This window comes from Thalassophryne amazonica, chromosome 3 (assembly GCF_902500255.1).
Source record: "Thalassophryne amazonica chromosome 3, fThaAma1.1, whole genome shotgun sequence".
NCBI classification, from domain to species: Eukaryota; Metazoa; Chordata; class Actinopteri; order Batrachoidiformes; family Batrachoididae; genus Thalassophryne; species Thalassophryne amazonica.
In genome coordinates this window covers 11,694,690-11,716,718 of record NC_047105.1, presented here as the reverse complement: position 1 = coordinate 11,716,718, position 22,029 = coordinate 11,694,690, and the positions used below count along the sequence as shown (strand labels likewise).

General features: G+C 40.0%; 1 protein-coding gene across 4 annotated transcripts in view; it reads right to left on the bottom strand.

Moving 5' to 3' along the window:
• Window positions 1-21,108, bottom strand: part of im:7151449 (complement decay-accelerating factor) — a 32,324-nt gene extending 11,216 nt beyond the window's left edge. For 2 of the 4 annotated variants that reach the window (XM_034165835.1, XM_034165836.1), the window contains exons 1-7: window positions 20,908-21,108; window positions 9,842-10,027; window positions 9,661-9,760; window positions 9,460-9,530; window positions 7,871-8,053; window positions 7,596-7,775; window positions 406-513 (exon numbers count right to left, since the gene is read on the bottom strand). In XM_034165835.1, the coding sequence (XP_034021726.1) occupies window positions 406-513; window positions 7,596-7,775; window positions 7,871-8,053; window positions 9,460-9,530; window positions 9,661-9,760; window positions 9,842-10,027; window positions 20,908-20,989 (910 nt within the window). In that variant the 5' untranslated portion in view covers window positions 20,990-21,108. The remainder of the gene's footprint in view (window positions 1-405; window positions 514-7,595; window positions 7,776-7,870; window positions 8,054-9,459; window positions 9,531-9,660; window positions 9,761-9,841; window positions 10,028-20,907) is intronic. The other 2 variants (XM_034165837.1, XM_034165838.1) reach the window with 2 other exon arrangements.
• Between the last annotated feature and the right edge of the window lie 921 nt (window positions 21,109-22,029).

Sequence of the window (22,029 nt, the reverse complement as noted above, 5' to 3'; positions counted from 1 at the left end):
TCATCGAGATGAATAGATGTGTACCAAAAAGTATGTGGACCAGCAACTGAAGAACTCTCTGAGAATGACTGGTGAAACAGAAACCCATACGCGAACTCCTGCTTTTGGGTAAACCTTGAGATGTGATCATGAGTCCAACTGATTGAGTATTTCCTAATAACCTGTATCAATATGATTAGATGAGTCAGCTCACCTGCAGCTAAACAGGAACATTCATATTAGACAAACATGGATGAAGCAACTGATTCAGATTAGCCGACAAGCTTCGTCTTTTGTGTGCTGAAGCAATGCAAAAATTTCATGAAGACGGGGAAAAAGGATTCATAGGACAAGAGATGCATGCAGCATGCACAGAATAAATGGTGATGTACTGCCGTACTGTCATAAATACTCTCTTTTTGGTACCTCGTAGTGCTGATGATATTGCACTGGTTGTGACACTTTCATCTTTGTGAACTGTGGGTGTGGCTGTAGAGACCTGTGGCTGTGTCACAAGGAAATTATTCTGGTCACCTAAAAACAGAAGTCCTCTTAATATCCTGCTTTGGTGTAATGAGGGAGCTTGAAAAACAACAAACATGACGCAACAAGGTGTCAACTTTTATTTTTTAAACTTGTTCGGGGGGTCCTGCAACTTAAACACCGAAGCAACTGATATATGAAAAAATACTGCATTATCATATATGGCCAGAAGATGGCACTGCCTACATGTATGACAAGCTACTCCTTTATATTGAATGATGTACTGTGATTCACTCAGGAGTAGAAGGTGGCAGTAATGCACCATTAATCTGTATGTCAACCACCATAAAACAAGAATTAGAAGACGATCTGAAGGAGAGAGACTTTGTGTCTTAATAAAAAAAGAAGCAAATTTAATAAATCATCCTCTCAAACTGAAAGACTATGCTCTGGGATTAAAAGAGAATATAACTCATACTGCTCAGCCTGACATTTATTTGTGTTCAGTGTGAGACAACAAGAACAGGTATGGCAGGTTAGTAAGCCAAACTAAACAAAAGGCTTATGTTTTACAAATATTTATGAAGGTTTTCAAACATATGATTTTCCTACACATTTACCTCACCTGTTCAGTGCCCAAAGAAGCAGTTTAGTTAGGGTTTTTTTTTTTTTGTCTCATACAATAACAATTTGCTTGTTAGCTTCTGTTCGCTAATGCAGCTGAGTTTTCAAACATTTAATTGCACTACACATTTACCTCACGTATGATAATGTGTTTAATGTCAAAAAGAAGCAGTTTACTTGAGATTGTGTCTGATACAATAGCATTACTTAGCTCGTTAGCTTCTGATTGTTAATGTGGTATTTTCATGAAGCGGCACGCTTCCAAAATACATGCGAAATTCACACTAGTGCAACTTATGCAGTACGTTTTGCTTTTCCTCTTCATTTTGCAATTTTTGGACAGATGAGGGTCAGGCTTAAGTGTGACTTACAGTCCTGAAAATACAGTACTCTGAAGATTCAGGTGATTCTATGTGCCAGCCAGTATGAGCCACCTTTGGATGCAACCTGATCGCCGCTGTGCAACAGAGAAGATGTGAGGTGTACTACAGTATACACGCATCACAAGGGAGAATTAGCTACAACACTGCAGTCAGGTAGCATCTTTTCTGAACATGATCCAGCACAGAGGTGTCTCAGCACTGAGTGATAAACTGTGATCATGGTCTCGTGCCAAAAATGTCACACATTAACACTGTCACAGTTCATTGGTGTAACTATGATGCAGGAGCTACCCTTTGGTAACTTGCCATAGAGTGGGAAATTAATTTTCCACCTATGTAGAAATGCTTTTACAAAAAGAAATCAAAGTTAAACTGTTAACGCTTCCAGAAACAATCATTTAGTAGTCGTTTGAATCAAGGGAGTAACTCTGATTTTGATATTGGTGGGGACACAAAAGTGCTCCAAGACAAAGATTTTTTTTTTTTTTTTTTTGCATTACCAATCATAAGTTCATGTCATGCAGATGTTATAGGTTAACGAGCCATCCCAATGGTTAGGGAGCTGGTCTTTCAATCACAGGGTTGCAGGCTCAAATCCTAACCTTACCTCTCTTTACACCTCCATCCATGACTGGAGTGACCTTGAGCAAAGCAACTAACCCAACATTGCTCCAGCTATACATTTAAATTGAATTCATCGAGGATGGATATTTAACACAAAGTAGTGCAATGACCCTATCTGCTAGTGTTGTGACGTTCGTGAAAAGGGATGGGTATTGATAAGATTTTATCGATATCGATGCCATTATTGATTCTGCTTATCGATCCAATTCCTTATCAATACCTCATGAATTTTGTACTAAAAGTAGGCTTTACAGGTTTTCTATGTATTTCATTGAGTGTTAAAGTAAATAAATATGAAATTTGTTACTGTATCCTTGATCCCTGGACATAAATAAAAATAAACAAAACGGTGTTTCACTTTGAAGTTATTAATTCCGACTGGATTCTATCGTTCTAACTTGACTTGGCAGAGAGCCGCGCAGCGTTTGGAGCTGTGTGAACAGAACGGAGGACGATTCTCGTTTCTTTCTCGCAACAAGACAGGAGTCCCAGTTAGTAACTTTAATCCGCACAAAAGTGACTCATGATTGACATATTCAGGGATGAAAGTGACGAAAAACAAAAAAAGCTGAAACTCAAAATTACCCCCCAACACCACCTGCACAAAAATGAATTCTAGAAGCTGTAAAATGCAATCTGGGACTATTCCAGACAATAAACTGCAGTGAGTGCAGCATCCATTTAGTGAGAAAAAAACCCAACTTTCCTTATTCAAATTCATTCCAGTAGTATTCTGCTCTTACTAGGATGCAGCAGTTTTCTAGTTTGGCAGATAGTTCTGGAGGAAATCACTGAAGAAATTAACAAACTGAAAATATGGTTTGACCGAAACAAATTGTCATTAAACTTAAATAAGACAGGGATGAAATGGAGGCGTGAGAGTCACTAGGTGTTCACAGGAAACATTTATTTATTTCTATATGTATGTATTTATGTATGTTCATTGTTAGTTGGTTTTATATTTTCTGTTGTGTTTCTATTCAGGTTCTTTTTTTCTCTTTCTCTAAAACTGTATATAATAAGTATATATTGTATATAATAATCAGATTATAATATATAAACAAAAATGAATTAAAAAAAATATTACAATTTGAAAACAAATGCACCCGAATGTGATGACAGCTGCAACTGCTTAATGCTAACTTTTAACATTGAAAATGCCACAGACATGCTAACGCGTTAGCATCGCTCCCGTTTTTAAGTTATAAAATACATCTATCAACTGTTTCAGAAGACCATAACAAGTCGGTTTAACATAAAAAAAAGGTAAATAATACTCACAGACGTATGTTCTTTAGGGTTTTAGCGGCAGAAAATTAAGCGAAAGAAAGAAAGAATAAACAAAGCAATCGAAGCACTGTTTCAATCTACGAACCACTGCTTCGATTGGTTCAAGGTTCAAAGCAAAGCCGCGCTGCAGAAAAGTTGATTACGGACCCACTGCAGGGTCCGTAATCAATGTAGAGAAATGATCGTTTTCCTGACAAACACCCCCCAAAATAACGGTGACTCTGAAGGACCAATAACAGAATCGTTAAGCAAAAAGCTTATTGATGTCGGTGGATCGAATCATTTCTTAACAATACCTGAAAGGAACCGGTTCTCGATACCCATCCCTATTCGTGAATGAATCGATTCCCGTTTGTCTGTCTGTTATTGTGTCCACCCGCGCAGTCTTTTAATAAGTTCCCTGCAACTGTGCAGTAGCCTAGCTCTAACGATGCGTCCTGCCACATCGCTAAAACCTGCCTAGTGCCTAAAGAGCAGAAGAAGCCTAATGCTTTTAAGAAGGGTTTCCATTCATGAAAGGGAGTTTGCTTAGTTTTTAAAGCTTGACAGAGACCCTGCACTTACATTCCTGAGTGTGAAGAATGAACGAATCTCGTTTCTTGGGAGGGGGGCAGTCATCCATTACCAAATCTCACCGAAGTCTAGCTCAAGAGAGAGAGATAGGGGCGGGGGGGGGGGGGGGGGTGGTCGATGGGCGGTCGCGGCCACTGTGGGAAGTGTGCTGCTTGGAGTGACAAGTGGGATAGCCAACCAAGTTAGCGAGAAATGGGTAGCTAATCTGCAGTGTTGCCACAGTTACTTTGAAAAAGTAATGCAATTACTGATTACTGATTCCTCCTTGAAAAAGTAACTTAGTTACTTTACTGATTACTCAATTGGAAAAGTAAGTAAGTTAGATTACTAGTTACTTTTTTAGTTACTTTCCCCAGCTGCCGACAACAACCCTCTGCCACCTCAACATGACAATGATACCTGTTTTGCCAAAACTCACTTTATAGTCACCCTTTCTTGGCTTCAATGAAAATAAATACTTGTTTTATACAAAGTAAAATAAAGACCTCTTTCTTGACCTCATATTTAACTGTTGACAGCACTGTAACAGTAAAACTTGCAATTTGTAACCTACATTGTTGATAAATGTAACTATTAAATTCATTCTAACATTTTTCTAACATTTAAATTATCTCTAAACATTTTACTTGTCGAAATTATTATTATTTTAAGTAGTATTAGTAGTTGTAGTAAAAAAAGGCTTCAAAACTGGACCTTTAATCTAGGGGTGTTGTGGGGGGGCACATCCCTGCCCCACGCCCCCATTCCATCTGGATTCGCCCCTGCTTTGGTGTTGAGCACAAAGAATGGATAACATTTATTTATGCAGAAAACATGACCAGATTTACAGGTAAGAAAGTTTTATTGCGTTTTCACATCATGTGGTCCTCAGAAAGAGCGTTTATGTGCATTTGAGTGGAAAATAGTGTTAGTTGTTGACGCGTTGCGGAGGATCAGCTGTTTTTAGCAGCAGATACGGAGCGGCTCAGAGAAAAAAAGCATAAAAAATGTCTTTGTAAAGCTCAGTGCTGGTGTGCTGTTGTCACCGTGCTTTAAGAGGTGAGGACAAGTCGTAGCTGTTGCAAAAAAACGCAGATGAAAAGCTCACAGCTCGCTTAATGTGGGCAGTGCAGACAAACCTCGACCCCCTGCCCACGGACCAACTTTAATGCTGCTATCGACCCACAATGCAAAAATAATAGTAACACACAGTGACTTGGAGAAGTAACTTTAATCTGATTACTGATTTAGAAAGATTAACGCGTTACTCGTTACTAAAAAAAGTGGTCAGATTAGACCGGCATCACTGCTAATCAGACAAGGATATCTACGTTAAAGAGGGGGGCTTTGAGCAGTGGCATACATTTAACCCTTTATGTGCCATAATAATGGAGGACAGCGGTTTTATTGGTCGTGATTACACAGTAGGGGGCTGAATATTGGTAGGGACATGACCCTAGCGTCCCTCCCCAAAATTACGCCCTAGGTTTGAATACTGCTTCAAGAAAGAGCTCAAAGTGTCAGCAAAAAGATGCTCAGTGCTGACTGACTGGTATATGAAGCTGAATACAAAACTTAAGAGAAACTTCATTTTTGCTTGAAAGTGAAACGAATAGGACAGTCAGATTTTTGCAATTTGACCCATGAGTGGGGTCACAAATTTAATTCTGGTAAATCTTGATGCAAATTGTGGGGTAGGTCAGGACCATTCATGCAGTTATCAGTCTTCATATGTCATGAGTGTCCTTAAGCAGCCAGGAACAACTGTAAAATGTTGAAATTCGTCACTGTCATGACAAATTCTGACAACATGTATCAACTGTTCGTTGCTATGCAGATTCATACTTCTTTAAGGCTGGAAATTTCCTGGCTATGAGTAAGGCAGGAGTTGTTAGGAGTGACCACCAGACTGTCATGACATCAGCAAGAGTGATGGTGAAGTTGTCAGAGTTATGTAACATCACCCCAGTGAGCAATAATTACCAGAATAGCGCCAGGATTTTCAATCTTTGGCAACTCGGCTCCAGTCTGTAATCATCATGGACCAAACTGTGTAAATGTGAGGGAGGTTGATGAGTAAGACTCTGGTTAAAGGCGTGTTTTTACTGTCATGGATATGCATCACAACCACTAAATTAGGCTACAAACGTTCACTTAACCGGATGTGTCCTGGAAGAAATGACAACAAACCTCAGTGTTTAGGTTGATCTCCCACACAGCTACTATATAGTTGCTGTTCAAATGTTAAAATCAACTCAGAGATTCTTGAAAATGATCAAAGTAGGTGATCGATGAAAGTCAGCATTTCATTAGCATTTTAAAACAACAAAAACAGAAAGTCAGTTTTTGAAATGATAGAAATGCAGTTCCAAGTTGGGGCATTTATTTAAAATCTTAATCTTGAGAGGCTCCTCACTGGTCGTGATCTTTTTACATACAACACACAAGTTCGCAAATTTGTTTTTGGATGATTTACAATCACACCAATGTTGAAAACTATCTGTATTATTAAGAAAAGGATAACAAAAATATGTGAAATAAAAGTATAAAATTATGATAGAATTTGGAAATGGTTATCAGTGTGTAAAGAACATTAGGTGATGTACGGAGACACATACGGCCATTAAATAATTTAACAGTTGATGTTTGTCTGTTAAGCATTCCATCGATTCAGTTTTTTTTTTTTTTTTTTTTTTTTTTTTTAAAGCTGACACACCAGCGATAATTCGGTTAACAAAAAATTAATGTGTATGCTGACGATTCAAACTTTGACAGTTGCAACTTGGCAGCAACAATATCACTTGTATGCTACAAGTTCTATTTAAATGTGAACAAAGAAGAAAGACTGAAATGCTGGTATTGGAGAAAATTAATGTTTAAATTCCAGAATTCAAGCTAGTCGGCTAATCTGACCTCTTTCTCGTCCAGGCAGACTTTATAAAGTTTGTGAAGTTTTTGTAGCTTTGAATTTCATGTTTTTCCAGTTGGGGGGGGGGCATCTAAATTCATGTTCAAACCCTATTGTCTTTGTAGTTACCGTGGTTTGATCCGGCGGTGTGCAGAACAAAAGATGTCCACAAGTCCCAAAATTATTCGTAATTACTTTCTTGTATTATCCACTTATAATAATGTTGTTTTACATTAAATCCTTTGTCATTGTAAAAAAAAAAAAAAAAAATCAAAGCATCGCAGTTGCTTCTCTGTGCCGTTTCCTTCACTTAACAGGATCACAGCCTTGTATCCAGCTAGCATTTTTAATGCTTGCTGAGCACGCACACTGTTTTTTTTTTTTTTTTTTGGCATGCACCCCTGTGTAACGCCAACTTTCAGCTTATCCTTTATAGTTGTGGTCCTTACAGTCCCAGTTTTTGTTTTTCACCCATGTGGAATTGTTGAATACCAAAAGGCAACTGTGTGTACGTGCACAGTGGCAGGAAGTGAAATCGGTCTCACGACATGGGGTCCGCTAGTAGTACAGTGCGGCAGTCGGCGTGTCATAATCAAGCGACTCACTGACTGCTGTACGTTATGCTTAAAGTGTCATTCCAGAGCAGTAAAGTGGTCCACTGACTACATAATCTATGCAACCCCTAAGACCTAATTTACCTTTAATTCATGTGAGTTCGAGGCCAACACACAACAGAGCACCAACGGACTTACTTGTGCATTCAGGAGGCTGAGGTTCGTAGTGACCGTTTTCATTGCACGTGATGGAACTGTTCCCCATGAGTTTGTATCCTTTATTACAGAAGTACTGAATGACGTCTCCGTACTGTGGCTGGTTCTCAGAATCCCATGATGTTCTGCCATTGGTCACTTTAAGTGTTTCACAGGTTACCACTGCCAAATGATATGAATAGATTTATTTACACAATCTCACTCACTCACTGACTCATCTTCAACCGCCTATCCACAAAGTGAAGCAGTGGATTTACGTTTACATTCTGGAGGCTGAGGTTCATATTGACCGTTTTCGCTGCACATTACAGAACTGTTCCCTGTGAGGTTGTATCCTTTGTTACAGGAGTACTCTATGACATCACCGTATTGTGGGTCATTGAGAGAATCCCAGGACGTTCTGCCATTGGTCACTTCACCTGGTTTGTCACAGGTTTCCACTAAGGAATTAAACAAACAGGTACACAATGAATTTTGCGGTATTAAATGAACACTGCAGTGAGTAGACATGGTCCCACTGAAAACAGTGTTGACGCAACTCTATTGTAGTGTTAAAATCAAATTACTTCAATCTGATCAAAATGAACAGAGCTTATTTACAGTGCGATAGAGTTGATTTAACACTGTTTTCAATGGGGCCATGTGAGTTTGCTGCGGTGTTAATTTAATGCAACAGAAGTGACACATTTTTGTGAAATGGTAACTGGAAAGTTAGCTTTGATAAGTGCAAATCTGGTTACTGAAAACTTGACTGTAATAAAGCAAAAACCGATAAACAATGAAAAAACTTTAGCTGAAGCTACCGCTAACCATATAGATAGATTAACTTAATTTTATATAAGCATAGCTCCATAATCAAACACATTCGGTGTGGCCACCTGTATAAATCTGTTACCAAATCACACGGATATCAGTCACTGTCAGTTTAACATTTTTTGTGTTTAATAAACTAACCTATCACAGTAGAACTAGGCTAGCATTATCTTTAGGGCTAAATGAAATCGTTAAAGATGTTTTTGCTAATGTGTGGTGCTGCTAACTTACCTAATTGTACATAGAATGTTTAATATAGCAGTAATGTCTTGTTTGAATTTCATTTTAAAGATGAATTTTCAACATTAGTACCAATGCTGTTTAACCACTCGCCAACGCTGCTAACTTGGCTGTGACGTCAACTTGGATATCTCGGGTTGCTCAATTTCCTCATGAGTTTCTGAGCGTAAATTCTGGCCTAACAGAGCTTTCAAAGCTAGAGGTCAGAATCTTTGACATTTAGAGGGTTTTGAACGCAGCATTAAAATGTGACTCAACCAGACAATGTTGGGAAAAGCTAACAAGCTAGCACTGCAGGATGAGCAGGTAACTGACAGTAGGAAAGGACTCCGTTAAGGTCAGAGAATGACTTTATAAACATTACAAAAAATAAGAAAATAGCATGAGTAAAATGTTATTGTGATGTTAGCGCAAATGATATATAAGCTCCATCATATGATTTTTAGGGTTTACAAGTCTTTTTGAGGGTTAAACTTTATTTAAAATTAGCAGAACTAAATTTCGTGAAAGCTAATCACTCCACTAATGGTTTTCAAAGTTAGCTAAAAAGCTGTCTGCTAATGAAAATGTTAGCTTCAGTAATTAGCCCTTAGTGGATTAGCACAACTCTGCCCACCATTTGACTTTACACAAAAAGAAATTTGGGCCAAAGATTTCATAACTAAACATCAAGCAAACTGCCACATACAATATGTGTAAATGATGTACTTTTCTTAGCTTTTGTTGTAGTTTCTTTTTAGTAAGAATGTTTTAGTAATCATAGTTGTTAATACACAAAATCCATCAAATTTACCGAGACACCGAGTGATCACCTTCCATCCTGAATGGTAACACTGAGCATGGCCTGGCCCAACAATGCTGTACCTGATGAACGAAGAAAGTATACAAGGCATGGCTTTTGTAAAGTAATACATTTCCACAGTCAAACTGTGTCTTATTCATACATATTTTAGTCAACAACTATTTTAAAATATCCATTTCACATTACACTCACCCTTTATCACATATTATGTTAATAACAGCACCATACAGAGTACCGTCACGGATCCCAAACCTCATATGTGGTCGAGGTCTGGGGAGACCACAGTCTTTCTCTGTAATACACAAGCAAACATTAAGGACCATTTTACTTTAAAAAGCAGAATAGTGTCAATGACAGAGCAGACTGGACTCACTTTGACAGACGAGATCTGGTTCAGTCCATTTCCCATTATTGCAGCTTGCAGTTGAAGATCCACTTTCTCGAATATAACCAGAAATGCACTCATAAGTGGCCACGGAACCATCAGGAAAGTCACTCATCAAAATTGTTTCCTCGGTTAAGATGAGATTATTCTTATTTTCAGGAGGGGGACAGTCAGCTGGGACAAAAAAGATACCAGTAAGTTTCGCCACAGAATTCTCCAAATCAGTCAATATAAAGCAATAAACAGTAAAGATCACCGCAGCGTTATGATCTGACGGTCCGTTTCACCTGGGGTAGCCTGTCAATGTGTGTGTGCTCGCTGCAGCCCACTGGAACAGCGATATATGTTTTTATGTATGTCCACATGTTGACAGCAAGCAGACACACACAGTGGGCAGTTGTTAGTTCATGTCCATCCACTGGGACATCCAGATCCACAGATCTCCACAGCCCCTCCTGTCAGTGGCCACACCCCGTCATTTCAGCGCACACACCAACGTGTCACTGTGTGTTTGCAAAGCCATACTTGTGGGGCACTTATTTCACATCCAGCTCGATAGTGATTGTCCGCTGATTGTTTTCATGCTAACAGTGTGAATGGCCACACATTTTCTAAGTGCCAAACAAGCGGTGTTAGATGTTCGTGTGTGTCACCTGGAATTTGGCCGACACCTGCCGTGAGAGGGTTCGATGGACTCGCACAGCGCACACTCTGTCGTTCAGCTGCTGGTGTGCGCAAAAAGTTGTAGCAACAGGTGTACAGGTGTTAGAAACAGCTACGATTTTACATATTTTGCATACGATTCCTGCTTCGTGCGCGCTTCATGCGCACTTCGACCAAATCTGCACTATGTGTGAAGGGACCCTTAAGATCGACACAGCGGGTGCAGTAAAAATCTGCATTGGGATTTGGAACAAGTTTTATGCTGGCTACCCTTCCTGACAAAACTCCAGTTGTATATGCAGAAATCTGGACAGTTTCTGATCTTCCTATGCAGTCTGTCAGCTACGTACTAATCAGGATCTACTCTGCTTAAAGTGCATATCTCTGGAAAATGACATGTCAAAATTAATTGACTATTCAAAATACATAAAGAATTATGAAAATATTGGTGTCCTCTTCTTTCAGCTGCTCCTATTAGGGTCACCACAGCAGATCAATCGTTTCCATCTCACCCTGTCCTCTGTATCTTCCTCTGTCACACAAACCACCTGCATGTCCTCCCTCAGTGCCTCCATAATGCTCCTCTTTGGCTTCCCTCTTCTCCTCCTGCCTGGTGGCTCTGTCCTCAGCATCCTTCTCCCTATATACCCTGGGTTCCTCCTCTGCACATGTCCAAATCATCTCAATCTCTACTCTCTGACTTTGTCTCCAAACCGTCCCACCTGAGCTGTCCCTCTGATATGTTCATTCCTAATCCTGTCCATCCTCGTCACTCCTAAAGAGAATTGCAACATCTCACCTCCAGCTCTGCCTCCTGTATTTCTCTGCCACTCCAGACTTCCTCATACAATGCCACAACTCTTCAACTGGCACCTTTTTTTTTTTTGCTAAATCCACAAACACACAATGTAACTCTTTCTGGCCTTCTCTGTACTTCTCCATCAGTACTCTCAGAGCAAACATTGCATCTGTAGTGTTCTTTCTCGGCAAGAAACCATATTACTGCTCGCAGATCTTCACCTGTTTTCAAAGCCTACCTTCTACTACTCTTTCCCATAACGTCATGCTGTGGCTCATCAGCTTAATGTCTCTGTAGTTAGTGCAGCCCTGCACATCACCCTTGTTCTTAAAAATTTGGTTATAAACTTCACTGCCATCTCTCCTAAACATTTCCATGTCTCCACTGGAATGTCAACTGGACTGACTGCCTTTCCACTCTTCATAGCTTCCCTTACTTCACCCTTACTAATCTCTTGCACTTCCTGATTTACTCTCTCCGCATCATCCGGCATTTTTTTCTCTCTCATTTTCTTCATTCATCAGCTCCTCAAAATACTCCCTCCAGCTTCTCAACACACTGTCCTCACTTATCAGCACTTTACCATCTATATCTTTTACCACCCTAACCTGGTGCACATCCTTCCCAGCTCTATCCCTTTGTTTGGCCAATCGGTACAAGTCCTTTTCTCCTTCCTTATTGTTCAACTTCTTTTACAGGTCACTATATACTTTTCCTTAGCTTTTGCCACTTCTGTTTTTGCCTTACACCACATTTCCTTGTACCACTGTCTACTTTCTTCATCTCTCCAACTATCCCATTTTTTTTCCGCCAACCTCTTTCTCCTTATTCTTTCCTGAACATCTTTATTTCATCACCAAGTCTCCTTGTCTTCCTTCCCCTGCCCAGATGTCACACCTCGGACCCTCCTAGATTTCTTCCCCTCCATCCACTGCCTGTCTCACCTGCTCACTGAATTTAACACAGTCTTCCTCCTTCAGCTTCCACCACCTGATCCTTTGTTGAGCTCTGACCCTCTTCTTCTTCATCTCTAAGGTCATCCTACAAACCACCATCCTGTGATGTCTAGCTACCCTCTCCCTTCCACCACCTTACAGTCTCCAATTTATTCTAGCTTGCATATCTTACAAAGAATGTAGTCCACATGGGTGCACCTTCCTCCAATTTTACAGTTGTGCTCAAAAGTTTACATACCCTGGCAGAATGTTTTTTTTTTTTTTTGCACCCATTTTTCAGAGAATATTGGTATCATAAAAACAGTTTTTTTCATTCATGGTTAGTAGTTGTGTGAAGACATTTATTATGAAACAACTGTGTTTACTCTTTTAAATCATAATGACAACAGAAACTACCCAAATGATCCTGCTCAAAGGTTTACATACCCTGGTGATTTTGGCCTGATAACATGCAGATAAGTTGACACAAATGGGTTTGATTGGCTGCAAAAGGTAACCATCTTCACCTGTGATCTGTTTGCTTGTAATCAGTGGGTGTATATAAAAGGTCGGTGAGTTTCTGGACTCCTGACACACCCTTGCATCTTTCATCCATTGCTGCACTGACGTTTTTGGTTTTTGAGTCATAAGGAAAGTAAAAGAATTGTTCACATTCACTGTGCATGATAATTCATAATTGTTACTGTGATGAAATGTGCCACATACATTTCAACAGTTCCTTTGCACTGGGGGGGTCATACTGGCAGGCTTTGCGGTACCAGATTTATCTCGAGGTTCCCTCGTATGCGCTCAAATAATTTCGGATCCCATTTTGCCGCCATCGGAATATGTAAATTGCGGTCAGATGGTCATCAGATTACACATGGATCGCTGTCAGATAGGTGGCCCATCTCGACGGCGCACAGAGAGTTTTGAACATGTTCATCACACTCGGGGCCGCTGGCCGATTTTGACCAGCTGTGTCAACTTCTGCAGATGGCTGTCAGAACGTTTTGGAACAGAAATACGATACTTTTCGAATGTGCGCTGATTCATAATTCCGACGCCACTGTGTGTGATTCCGGCTATGTGTGACGGGGGTATAAGTAAGAAGTGGAAAATAAGTGATTCTGTTGTAACCAATCCACGGTCAGGTAGACCACTACAAATCCCAGCAACAACTCCCAGGAAAATTGCTTGGGATGCAAAGAAAAACCCACAAATAACTTCAGCTGAAATACAGGACTCTCTGGAAAGAAGTGTTGTGGCTGTTTCAAGATACACAATAAGGAGGCACTTGAAGAAAAATGGGCATGGTCGAGCTGCCAGAAGACAGCCATTACTACGCAAATGTCACACAGTATCCTGCTTACAATACACCAAACACCACAGAAAACACAGTCATTCGGAGTGATGAGACCAAAATTTAACTTTTGGCCACAACCATAAATGTTACATTGGGAGAGGAGTCAACAAGGCCTATGATGAAAGGGACACCCTTTCTACTGTGAAGCACGGCGGTGGATCGCTGATGTTTTGGGGATGTGTGAGATACAAAGGCACAGGAAATGTGGTCAAAATTAATGGCAGGATGAATGCAGCATTTTTTTTCAGAAAATACTGGAGGAAAATGTGCACTCATCAGCCTGGAAGCTGCGCATGGGACGTACTTGGACGTTCCAACATGACAACTATCCAAAACACAAGGCCAAGTAGACCTGTCTTTGGCTACAGCAGAATAAAGTGAAGGTTCTGCAGTGGCCATCTCAGTCTCCTGACCTCAATATCATTGAGCCACTCTGGGGAGATCTCAAATGTGCAGTTCATGCAAGACAGCCCAGGAATTTACAGGAACTGGAAGCCTTTTGCCAAGAAGAATGGGCAGCTTTACCATCAGAGAAGCAAAAGAGCCTCATCCACAACTACCACAAAAGACTCCAAGCTGTCTTTGATGTTAAAAGAGGCAATAAACTGTATTAAGAACTGGGGTATGTAAACTTTTGATCAGGGTCATTTGGGTAGTTTCTGTTGTCATTATGATTTAAAAGAGTAAACACAGTTGTTTGACAATAAATGGCTTCACACAACCACTAGACATGAGTGACAAAAAAGTTTGTGTCATCATTCATATTCTCTGACGAATGCCCCTTCCAAAAAAAATTCTAAAATTTTGCCAGGGTATGTAAACTTTTGAGCATAACTGTATATGTCACCCTGTGCTCCTCCCTTTTAAAGTTGGTATTCACCACAGCCATTTTCATTCTTTCTGCAAAACCAACTACCATCTGTCCTTCCACATTCCTGTCCTTGGCACCATATCTTCCCATTACTTCCTCATCACCTCTGTTCACTTCACCAACATGCCCAATGAAGCCTGCTCCTATCACCACTCTTACATGTTTGGGCATACTCTCCACCACCTTCATAGATAATTGGCAAAGCTTCTGGGGAAAACCTGGTCTTGTTAGGAGAGACGGCATCCATCCCACTTTGGATGGAACAGCTCTCATTTCTAGAAATCTGGCCAATTTTCTTAAATCCTCCAAACCGTGACTATCCAGGGTTGGGACCAGGAAGCAGAGCTGTAGTCTTACACACCTCTCTGCAGCTTCTCTCCCCCTGCCATCCCCTCATTACCCCATCCCCGTAGAGACTGTGCCTGCTCCCAGACCACCAATAACCAGCAAAAATCTATTTAAGCATAAAAATTCAAAAAGAAAAAATAATATAGCACCTTCAACTGCACCACAGACTAAAACAGTTAAATGTGGTCTATTAAACATTAGGTCTCTCTCGTCTAAGTCCCTGTTAGTAAATGATATAATAATTGATCAACATATTGATTTATTCTGCCTTACAGAAACCTGGTTACAGCAGGATGAATATGTTAGTTTAAATGAGTCAACTCCCCCGAGTCACACTAACTGCCAGAATGCTCGTAGCACGGGCCGAGGCAGAGGATTAGCAGCAATCTTCCATTCCATCTTATTATCTAATCAAAAACCCAGACAGAGCTTTAATTCATTTGAAAGCTTGACTCTTAGTCTTGTCCATCCAAATTGGAAGTCCCAAAAACCAGTTTTATTTGTTATTAGCTATCGTCCACCTGGTCTGGTTGCGTCATTCGCCTGTGAGCACACTTTGTGTGAGGAGTGGTCCAGCCCCCTCGGCGGATTTTCATTGTCAGGAAAATGGCTGAGCGACCGCCGCTTTGCTGCATCAAACTTTTTTCAGAAACTGTGAGAGACAGCCAGGTGAAAACCATTCGGAAAATTCAGATGGCTTTCGGTGAAGATCTTATGGGCATAACATATCAGCCTCTACTGGTGGTTGGCTCTCACTGCGGTATTGTATCACTTCCTGTTCCGGAGCACAGCGGTGTTTTGCTGTATCTGTTAGCTGTTTAATCTGCGCAGTTAGATTGATTTAGTTAACTAGATAATGATTTGTTTCACAGTGTAATCTTCACGTGCCTTAACTAAAGCACTCCCTCTGCTGAATCACCTCTAAATTATTTACACATTATTCACTTTGTGTGTTTTTAGGAATCTGCTAGCTTAACGCAGCTACTAGCTCTTAGCCGGTTTAGCATGGTGGCTTCTCCTGTCTCTCCTGCACTGTTCTGCTCTGGATGTGAAATGTTTAGTTATTCCTCGGCCTCCTTTAGCAGTAATGGTACTTGTAATAAGTGTAGCTTATTCGTAGCTTTGGAGGCCAGGCTGGGCGAATTGGAGACTCGGCTCCGCACCAGGGAAAATTCTACAGCTAGCCAGGCCCCTGTAGTCGGTGCGGACCAAGGTAGCTTAGCCACCGTTATTTTCCCTCTGGCAGATCCCGAGCAGCCGGGAAAGCAGGCCGACTGGGTGACTCTGAGGAGGAAGCGTAGTTCTAAACAGAAGCCCCGTGTACACCGCCAACCCGTTCACATCTCTAACCGTTTTTCCCCACTCGATGACACACCCGCCGAGGATCAAACTCTGGTTATTGGCGACACAGTTTTGAGAAATGTGAAGTTAGCGACACCAGCAACCATAGTCAATTGTCTTCCGGGGGCCAGAGCAGGCGACATTGAAGGAAATTTGAAACTGCTGGCTAAGGCTAAGCGTAAATTTGGTAAGATTGTAATTCACGTCGGCAGTAATGACACCCGGTTACGCCAGTCGGAGGTCACTAAAATTAACATTGAATCGGTGTGTAACTTTGCAAAAACAATGTCGGACTCTGTAGTTTTCTCTGGGCCCCTTCCCAATCGGACCGGGAGTGACATGTTTAGCCGCATGTTCTCCTTGAATTGCTGGCTGTCTGAGTGGTGTCCAAAAAATGAGGTGGGCTTCATAGATAATTGGCAAAGCTTCTGGGGAAAACCTGGTCTTGTTAGGAGAGACAGCATCCATCCCACTTTGGATGGAACAGCTCTCATTTCTAGAAATCTGGCCAATTTTCTTAAATCCTCCAAACCGTGACTGTCCAGGGTTGGGACCAGGAAGCAGAGTTGTAGTCTTACACGCCTCTCTGCAGCTTCTCTCCCCCTGCCATCCCCTCATTACCCCATCCCCGTAGAGACTGTGCCTGCTCCCAGACCACCAAAAACCAGCAAAAATCTATTTAAGCATAAAAATTCAAAAAGAAAAAATAATATAGCACCTTCAACTGCACCACAGACTAAAACAGTTAAATGTGGTCTATTAAACATTAGATCTCTCTCGTCTAAATCCCTGTTAGTAAATGATACAATAATTGATCAACATATTGATTTATTCTGCCTTACAGAAACCTGGTTAAAGCAGGATGAATATGTTAGTTTAAATGAGTCAACTCCCCCGAGTCACACTAACTGCCAGAATGCTCGTAGCACGGGCCGAGGCAGAGGATTAGCAGCAATCTTCCATTCCAGCTTATTAATTAATCAAAAACCCAGACAGAGCTTTAATTCATTTGAAAGCTTGACTCTTAGTCTTGTCCATCCAAACTGGAAGTCCCAAAAACCAGTTTTATTTGTTATTATCTATCGTCCACCTGGTCGTTACTGTGAGTTTCTCTGTGAATTTTCAGACCTTTTGTCTGACTTAGTGCTTAGCTCAGATAAGATAATTATAGTGGGCGATTTTAACAGCCACACAGATGCTGAGAATGACAGCCTCAACACTGCATTTAATGTATTATTAGACTCAATTGGCTTTGCTCAAAATGTAAATGAGTCCACCCACCACTTTAATCATATCTTAGATGTTGTTCTGACTTATGGTATGAAAATTGAAGACTTAACAGTATTCCCTGAAAACCCCCTTCTGTCTGATCATTTCTTAATAACACTTACGTTTACTCTGATGGACTACCCAGCAGTGGGGAATAAGTTTCATTACACTAGAAGTCTTTCAGAAAGCGCTGTAACTAGGTTTAAGGATATGATTCCTTCTTTATGTTCTCTAATGCCATATACCAACACAGTGCAGAGTAGCTACCTAAACTCTGTAAGTGAGATAGAGTATCTCGTCAATAGTTTTACATCCTCATTGAAGACAACTTTGGATGCTGTAGCTCCTCTGAAAAAGAGAGCTTTAAATCAGAAGTGCCTGACTCCGTGGTATAACTCACAAACTCGCAGCTTAAAGCAGATAACCCGTACGTTGGAGAGGAAATGGCGTCTCACTAATTTAGAAGATCTTCACTTAGCCTGGAAAAAGAGTCTGTTGCTCTATAAAAAAGCCCTCCGTAAAGCTAGGACATCTTACTACTCATCACTAATTGAAGAAAATAAGAACAACCCCAGGTTTCTTTTCAGCACTGTAGCCAGGCTGACAGAGTCAGAGCTCTATTGAGCCGAGTATTCCTTTAACTTTAACTAGTAATGACTTCATGACTTTCTTTGCTAATAAAATTTTAACTATTAGAGAAAAAATTACTCATAACCATCCCAAAGACGTATCGTTCTCTTTGGCTGCTTTCATTGATGCCAGTATTTGGTTAGACTCTTTCTCTCAGATTGTTCTGTCTGAGTTATTTTCATTAGTTACTTCATCCAAACCATCAACATGTTTATTAGACCCCATTCCTACCAGGCTGCTCAAGGAAGCCCTACCATTATTTAATGCTTCGATCTTAAATATGATCAATCTATCTTTATTAGTTGGCTATGTACCACAGGCTTTTAAGGTGGCAGTAATTAAACCATTACTTAAAAAGCCATCACTTGACCCAGCTATCTTAGCTAATTATAGGCCAATCTCCAACCTTCCTTTTGTCTCAAAAATTCTTGAAAGGGTAGTTGTAAAACAGCTAACTGATCATCTGCAGAGGAATGGTCTATTTGAAGAGTTTCAGTCAGGTTTTAGAATTCATCATAGTACAGAAACAGCATTAGTGAAGGTTACAAATGATCTTCTTATGGCCTCGGACAGTGGACTCATCTCTGTGCTTGTTCTGTTAGACCTCAGTGCTGCTTTTGATACTGTTGACCATAAACTTTTATTACAGAGATTAGAGCATGCCATAGGTATTAAAGGAACTGCGGTGGTTTGAATCATATTTATGCAATAGATTACAATTTGTTCATGTAAATGGGGAATCTTCTTCACAGACTAAGGTTAATTATGGAGTTCCACAAGGTTCTGTGCAAGGACCAATTTTATTCACTTTATACATGCTTCCCTTAGGCAGTACTATTAGACGGCATTGCTTAAATTTTCATTGTTACGCAGATGATACCCAGCTTTATCTATCCATGAAGCCAGAGGACACACACCAATTAGCTAAACTGCAGGATTGTCTTACAGACATAAAGACATGGATGACCTCTAATTTCCTGCTTTTAAACTCAGATAAAACTGAAGTTATTGTACTTGGCCCCACAAATCTTAGAAATATGGTGTCTAACCAGATTCTTACTCTGGATGGCATTACCCTGACCTCTAGTAATACTGTGAGAAATCTTGGAGTCACTTTTGATCAGGATATGTCATTCAAAGCGCATATTAAACAAACATGTAGGACTGCTTTTTTGCATTTACGCAATATCTCTAAAATTAGAAAGGTCTTGTCTCAGAGTGATGCTGAAAAACTAATTCATGCATTTATTTCCTCTAGGCTGGACTATTGTAATTCATTATTATCAGGTTGTCCTAAAAGTTCCCTGAAAAGCCTTCAGTTAATTCACAATGCTGCAGCTAGAGTACTAACGGGGACTAGAAGGAGTCACTGTGTGTTACTATTATTTTTACATTGTGGGTCGATAGCAGCATTAAACTTGGTCTGTGGGCAGGAGGTCGGGGTTCAACTGAACTACACACTTAAAGCGAGCTGTGAGCTTTTCATCCGTGGTTTTCTGCAGCAGCTACGACTCGTCCTCTCCTCTTAACGCGCGGTGACAACAGCACACCTGCACTGAGCTTTACAAAGACATTTTTCATGCTTTTTTTCTCCGAGCCGCTCCGTGTCGTCTCGTTAAAAACAGCTGATCCTCCGCGACGCGTCAACAACTAACACTATTTTCCACTCAAATGCACCTAAACTCTCTTTCTGAGGACCACATGATGTGAAAACGCAATAAAACTTTCTTACCTGTAAATCTGGTCATGTTTTCTGCATAAATAAATGTTATCCATTCTTTGTGCTCAACACCAAAGCAGGGGCGAATCCAGATGGAATGGGGGCGTGGGGCAGGGATGTGCCCCCCCACAACACCCCTAGATTAAAGGTCCAGTTTTTAAGCCGTTTTTTTTTTTTTTTTACTACAACTACTAATACTACTTATAATAAAAATAATTTCAATAAGTAAAATGTTTAGAGAGAATTTAAATGTTAGAAAATGTTAGGAAGAATTTAATAGTTACATTTATAAACAATGTAGGTTAGAAATTGCAAGTTTTACTGTTACAGTGCTGTCAACAGTTAAATATGAGGTCAAGAAAGAGGTCTTTATTTTACTTTGTATAAAACAAGTATTTATTTTCATTGAAGCCAAGAAAGGGTGACTATAAAGTGAGTTTTGGCAAAACAGGCATCATTGTCACGTTGAGGTGGCAGAGGGTTGTTGTCGGCAGCTGTGGAAAGTAACTAAAAAAGTAACTAGTAATCTAACTTAGTTACTTTTCCAATTGAGTAATCAGTAAAGTAACTAAGTTACTTTTTCAAGGAGTAATCAGTAACTGGATTACTTTTTCAAAGTAACTGTGGCAACACTGAATATGATATACTGTGATTCTTGACATTGTGTTAAATTTATCTGTTCAGTGAAACAACTTTTATGACCTGTTTCATAATGCACAGTGATGTGAAAAAGTTTGTGCACCCTTGAGCTTTTACATCTTTGAAAAAATTTTAGGACATTAAAAAAAAAAAAAAAAAAATCTGGCTTTTTCATCTTAAAATTTCTAAAATTATACCCTTTAAAGAAACAGTGAAAAGTAATCTATACATCATGAATGAAAAGAAATAAAAAATCTCACAGCTAAAATTATAGTGTGACTATGTAAGTGCACCCTTTAATATAACACATACAAAACCATCACTTTTACATCCAGTCTTCTCCAGACTTGTTTCAACATTATTAGATACATAAAATATGCTTATGAATTCTGACATACTTAAAAAGTGTCAACAGTAACACCAATAATAATAATAAATATCCTACATGATGTTAACGCTGATGTTTTACTGACCTGCTGCTGTCACGACAATCAGGCACATTAACAGTAGAGATGTGGCTTTCCGTGGTCCACGTGTACCCGGTAAAACTTTCATTCTGAGGTTCAGGAAGACGCCAATGACACGGATCCAGCCTCAAAATCAGTCATAAAAGTACGAACAGACGAGCGCCGCTCCTCCACCGGTCGAAACTGATTCACCCCCAAACGCACCTCAACAGCTTTATGCTGCCGTCAAGCTAACTACAATACACGCAGTCAAAACAGGAAGTGTGCTTTACTATTGGAGACCACTTTTAATCAAAAACAGACGATATAAATAAATCAATAAATAAGTTAAAATTTGTATGCGTATTCGAATAAAAATATGAAATGGAAAAAAAAAAAAACAGGCTGATAGTTCTCATGTTTTTCCCTTCAGCAGACGCTGCTGAATTAATTGGATTAACCGGAAAAGCCGTTTGAACTCTATGGTTTGAGCAATAAAGAAATAAATATTTAAATATCATGGTGTAGTATAGTAATTTTTGAGAAATTTAAAATTGTTAAAATATCCTACGATCACATATAAAACTAGATGCAGCTTCAAATTTGATTTACTGACATTCTAAAATATGTACAGTATGTAATAAAAAATGCTGGTTGGCAGTTGTGTAAAAATACTGAGTTGACATCACGCAGTGTTACATTCCTGGGTAGCTTACCCGCTGTCGCCATGATTGTTGGTTGGTTGAGCTGGAAGCCTCACTGTTCTTCTCTAGGAGCCTGTGGTTGCAATGGTTCTGCAGTGGTTGATGTACAAAATAAAATAAAAACAGAATACAATGATCTGCAAATCCTCTTCAACCTATATTCTATATATTGATTTCTAAAGAATCAGTCATTGTTGAGCTGGCCTTTGAAAATAGAGATACTGTAGTATTTACTGGGTTTAATATCCCATTTGTGCCCACCCTACAACAATTTTTAAGAGTGTTCACATTATTGTATGATAAAAACTGTCCACTACTTGATTGATCTCTGCTCCCCTCCACAGCATGTCTTTTTCTTGGTTCTTTCCCTCAGCCCCAACCAGTCCCAGCAGAAGACTGCCCCTCCCTGAGCCTGGTTCTGCTGGAGGTTTCTTCCTGTTAAAAG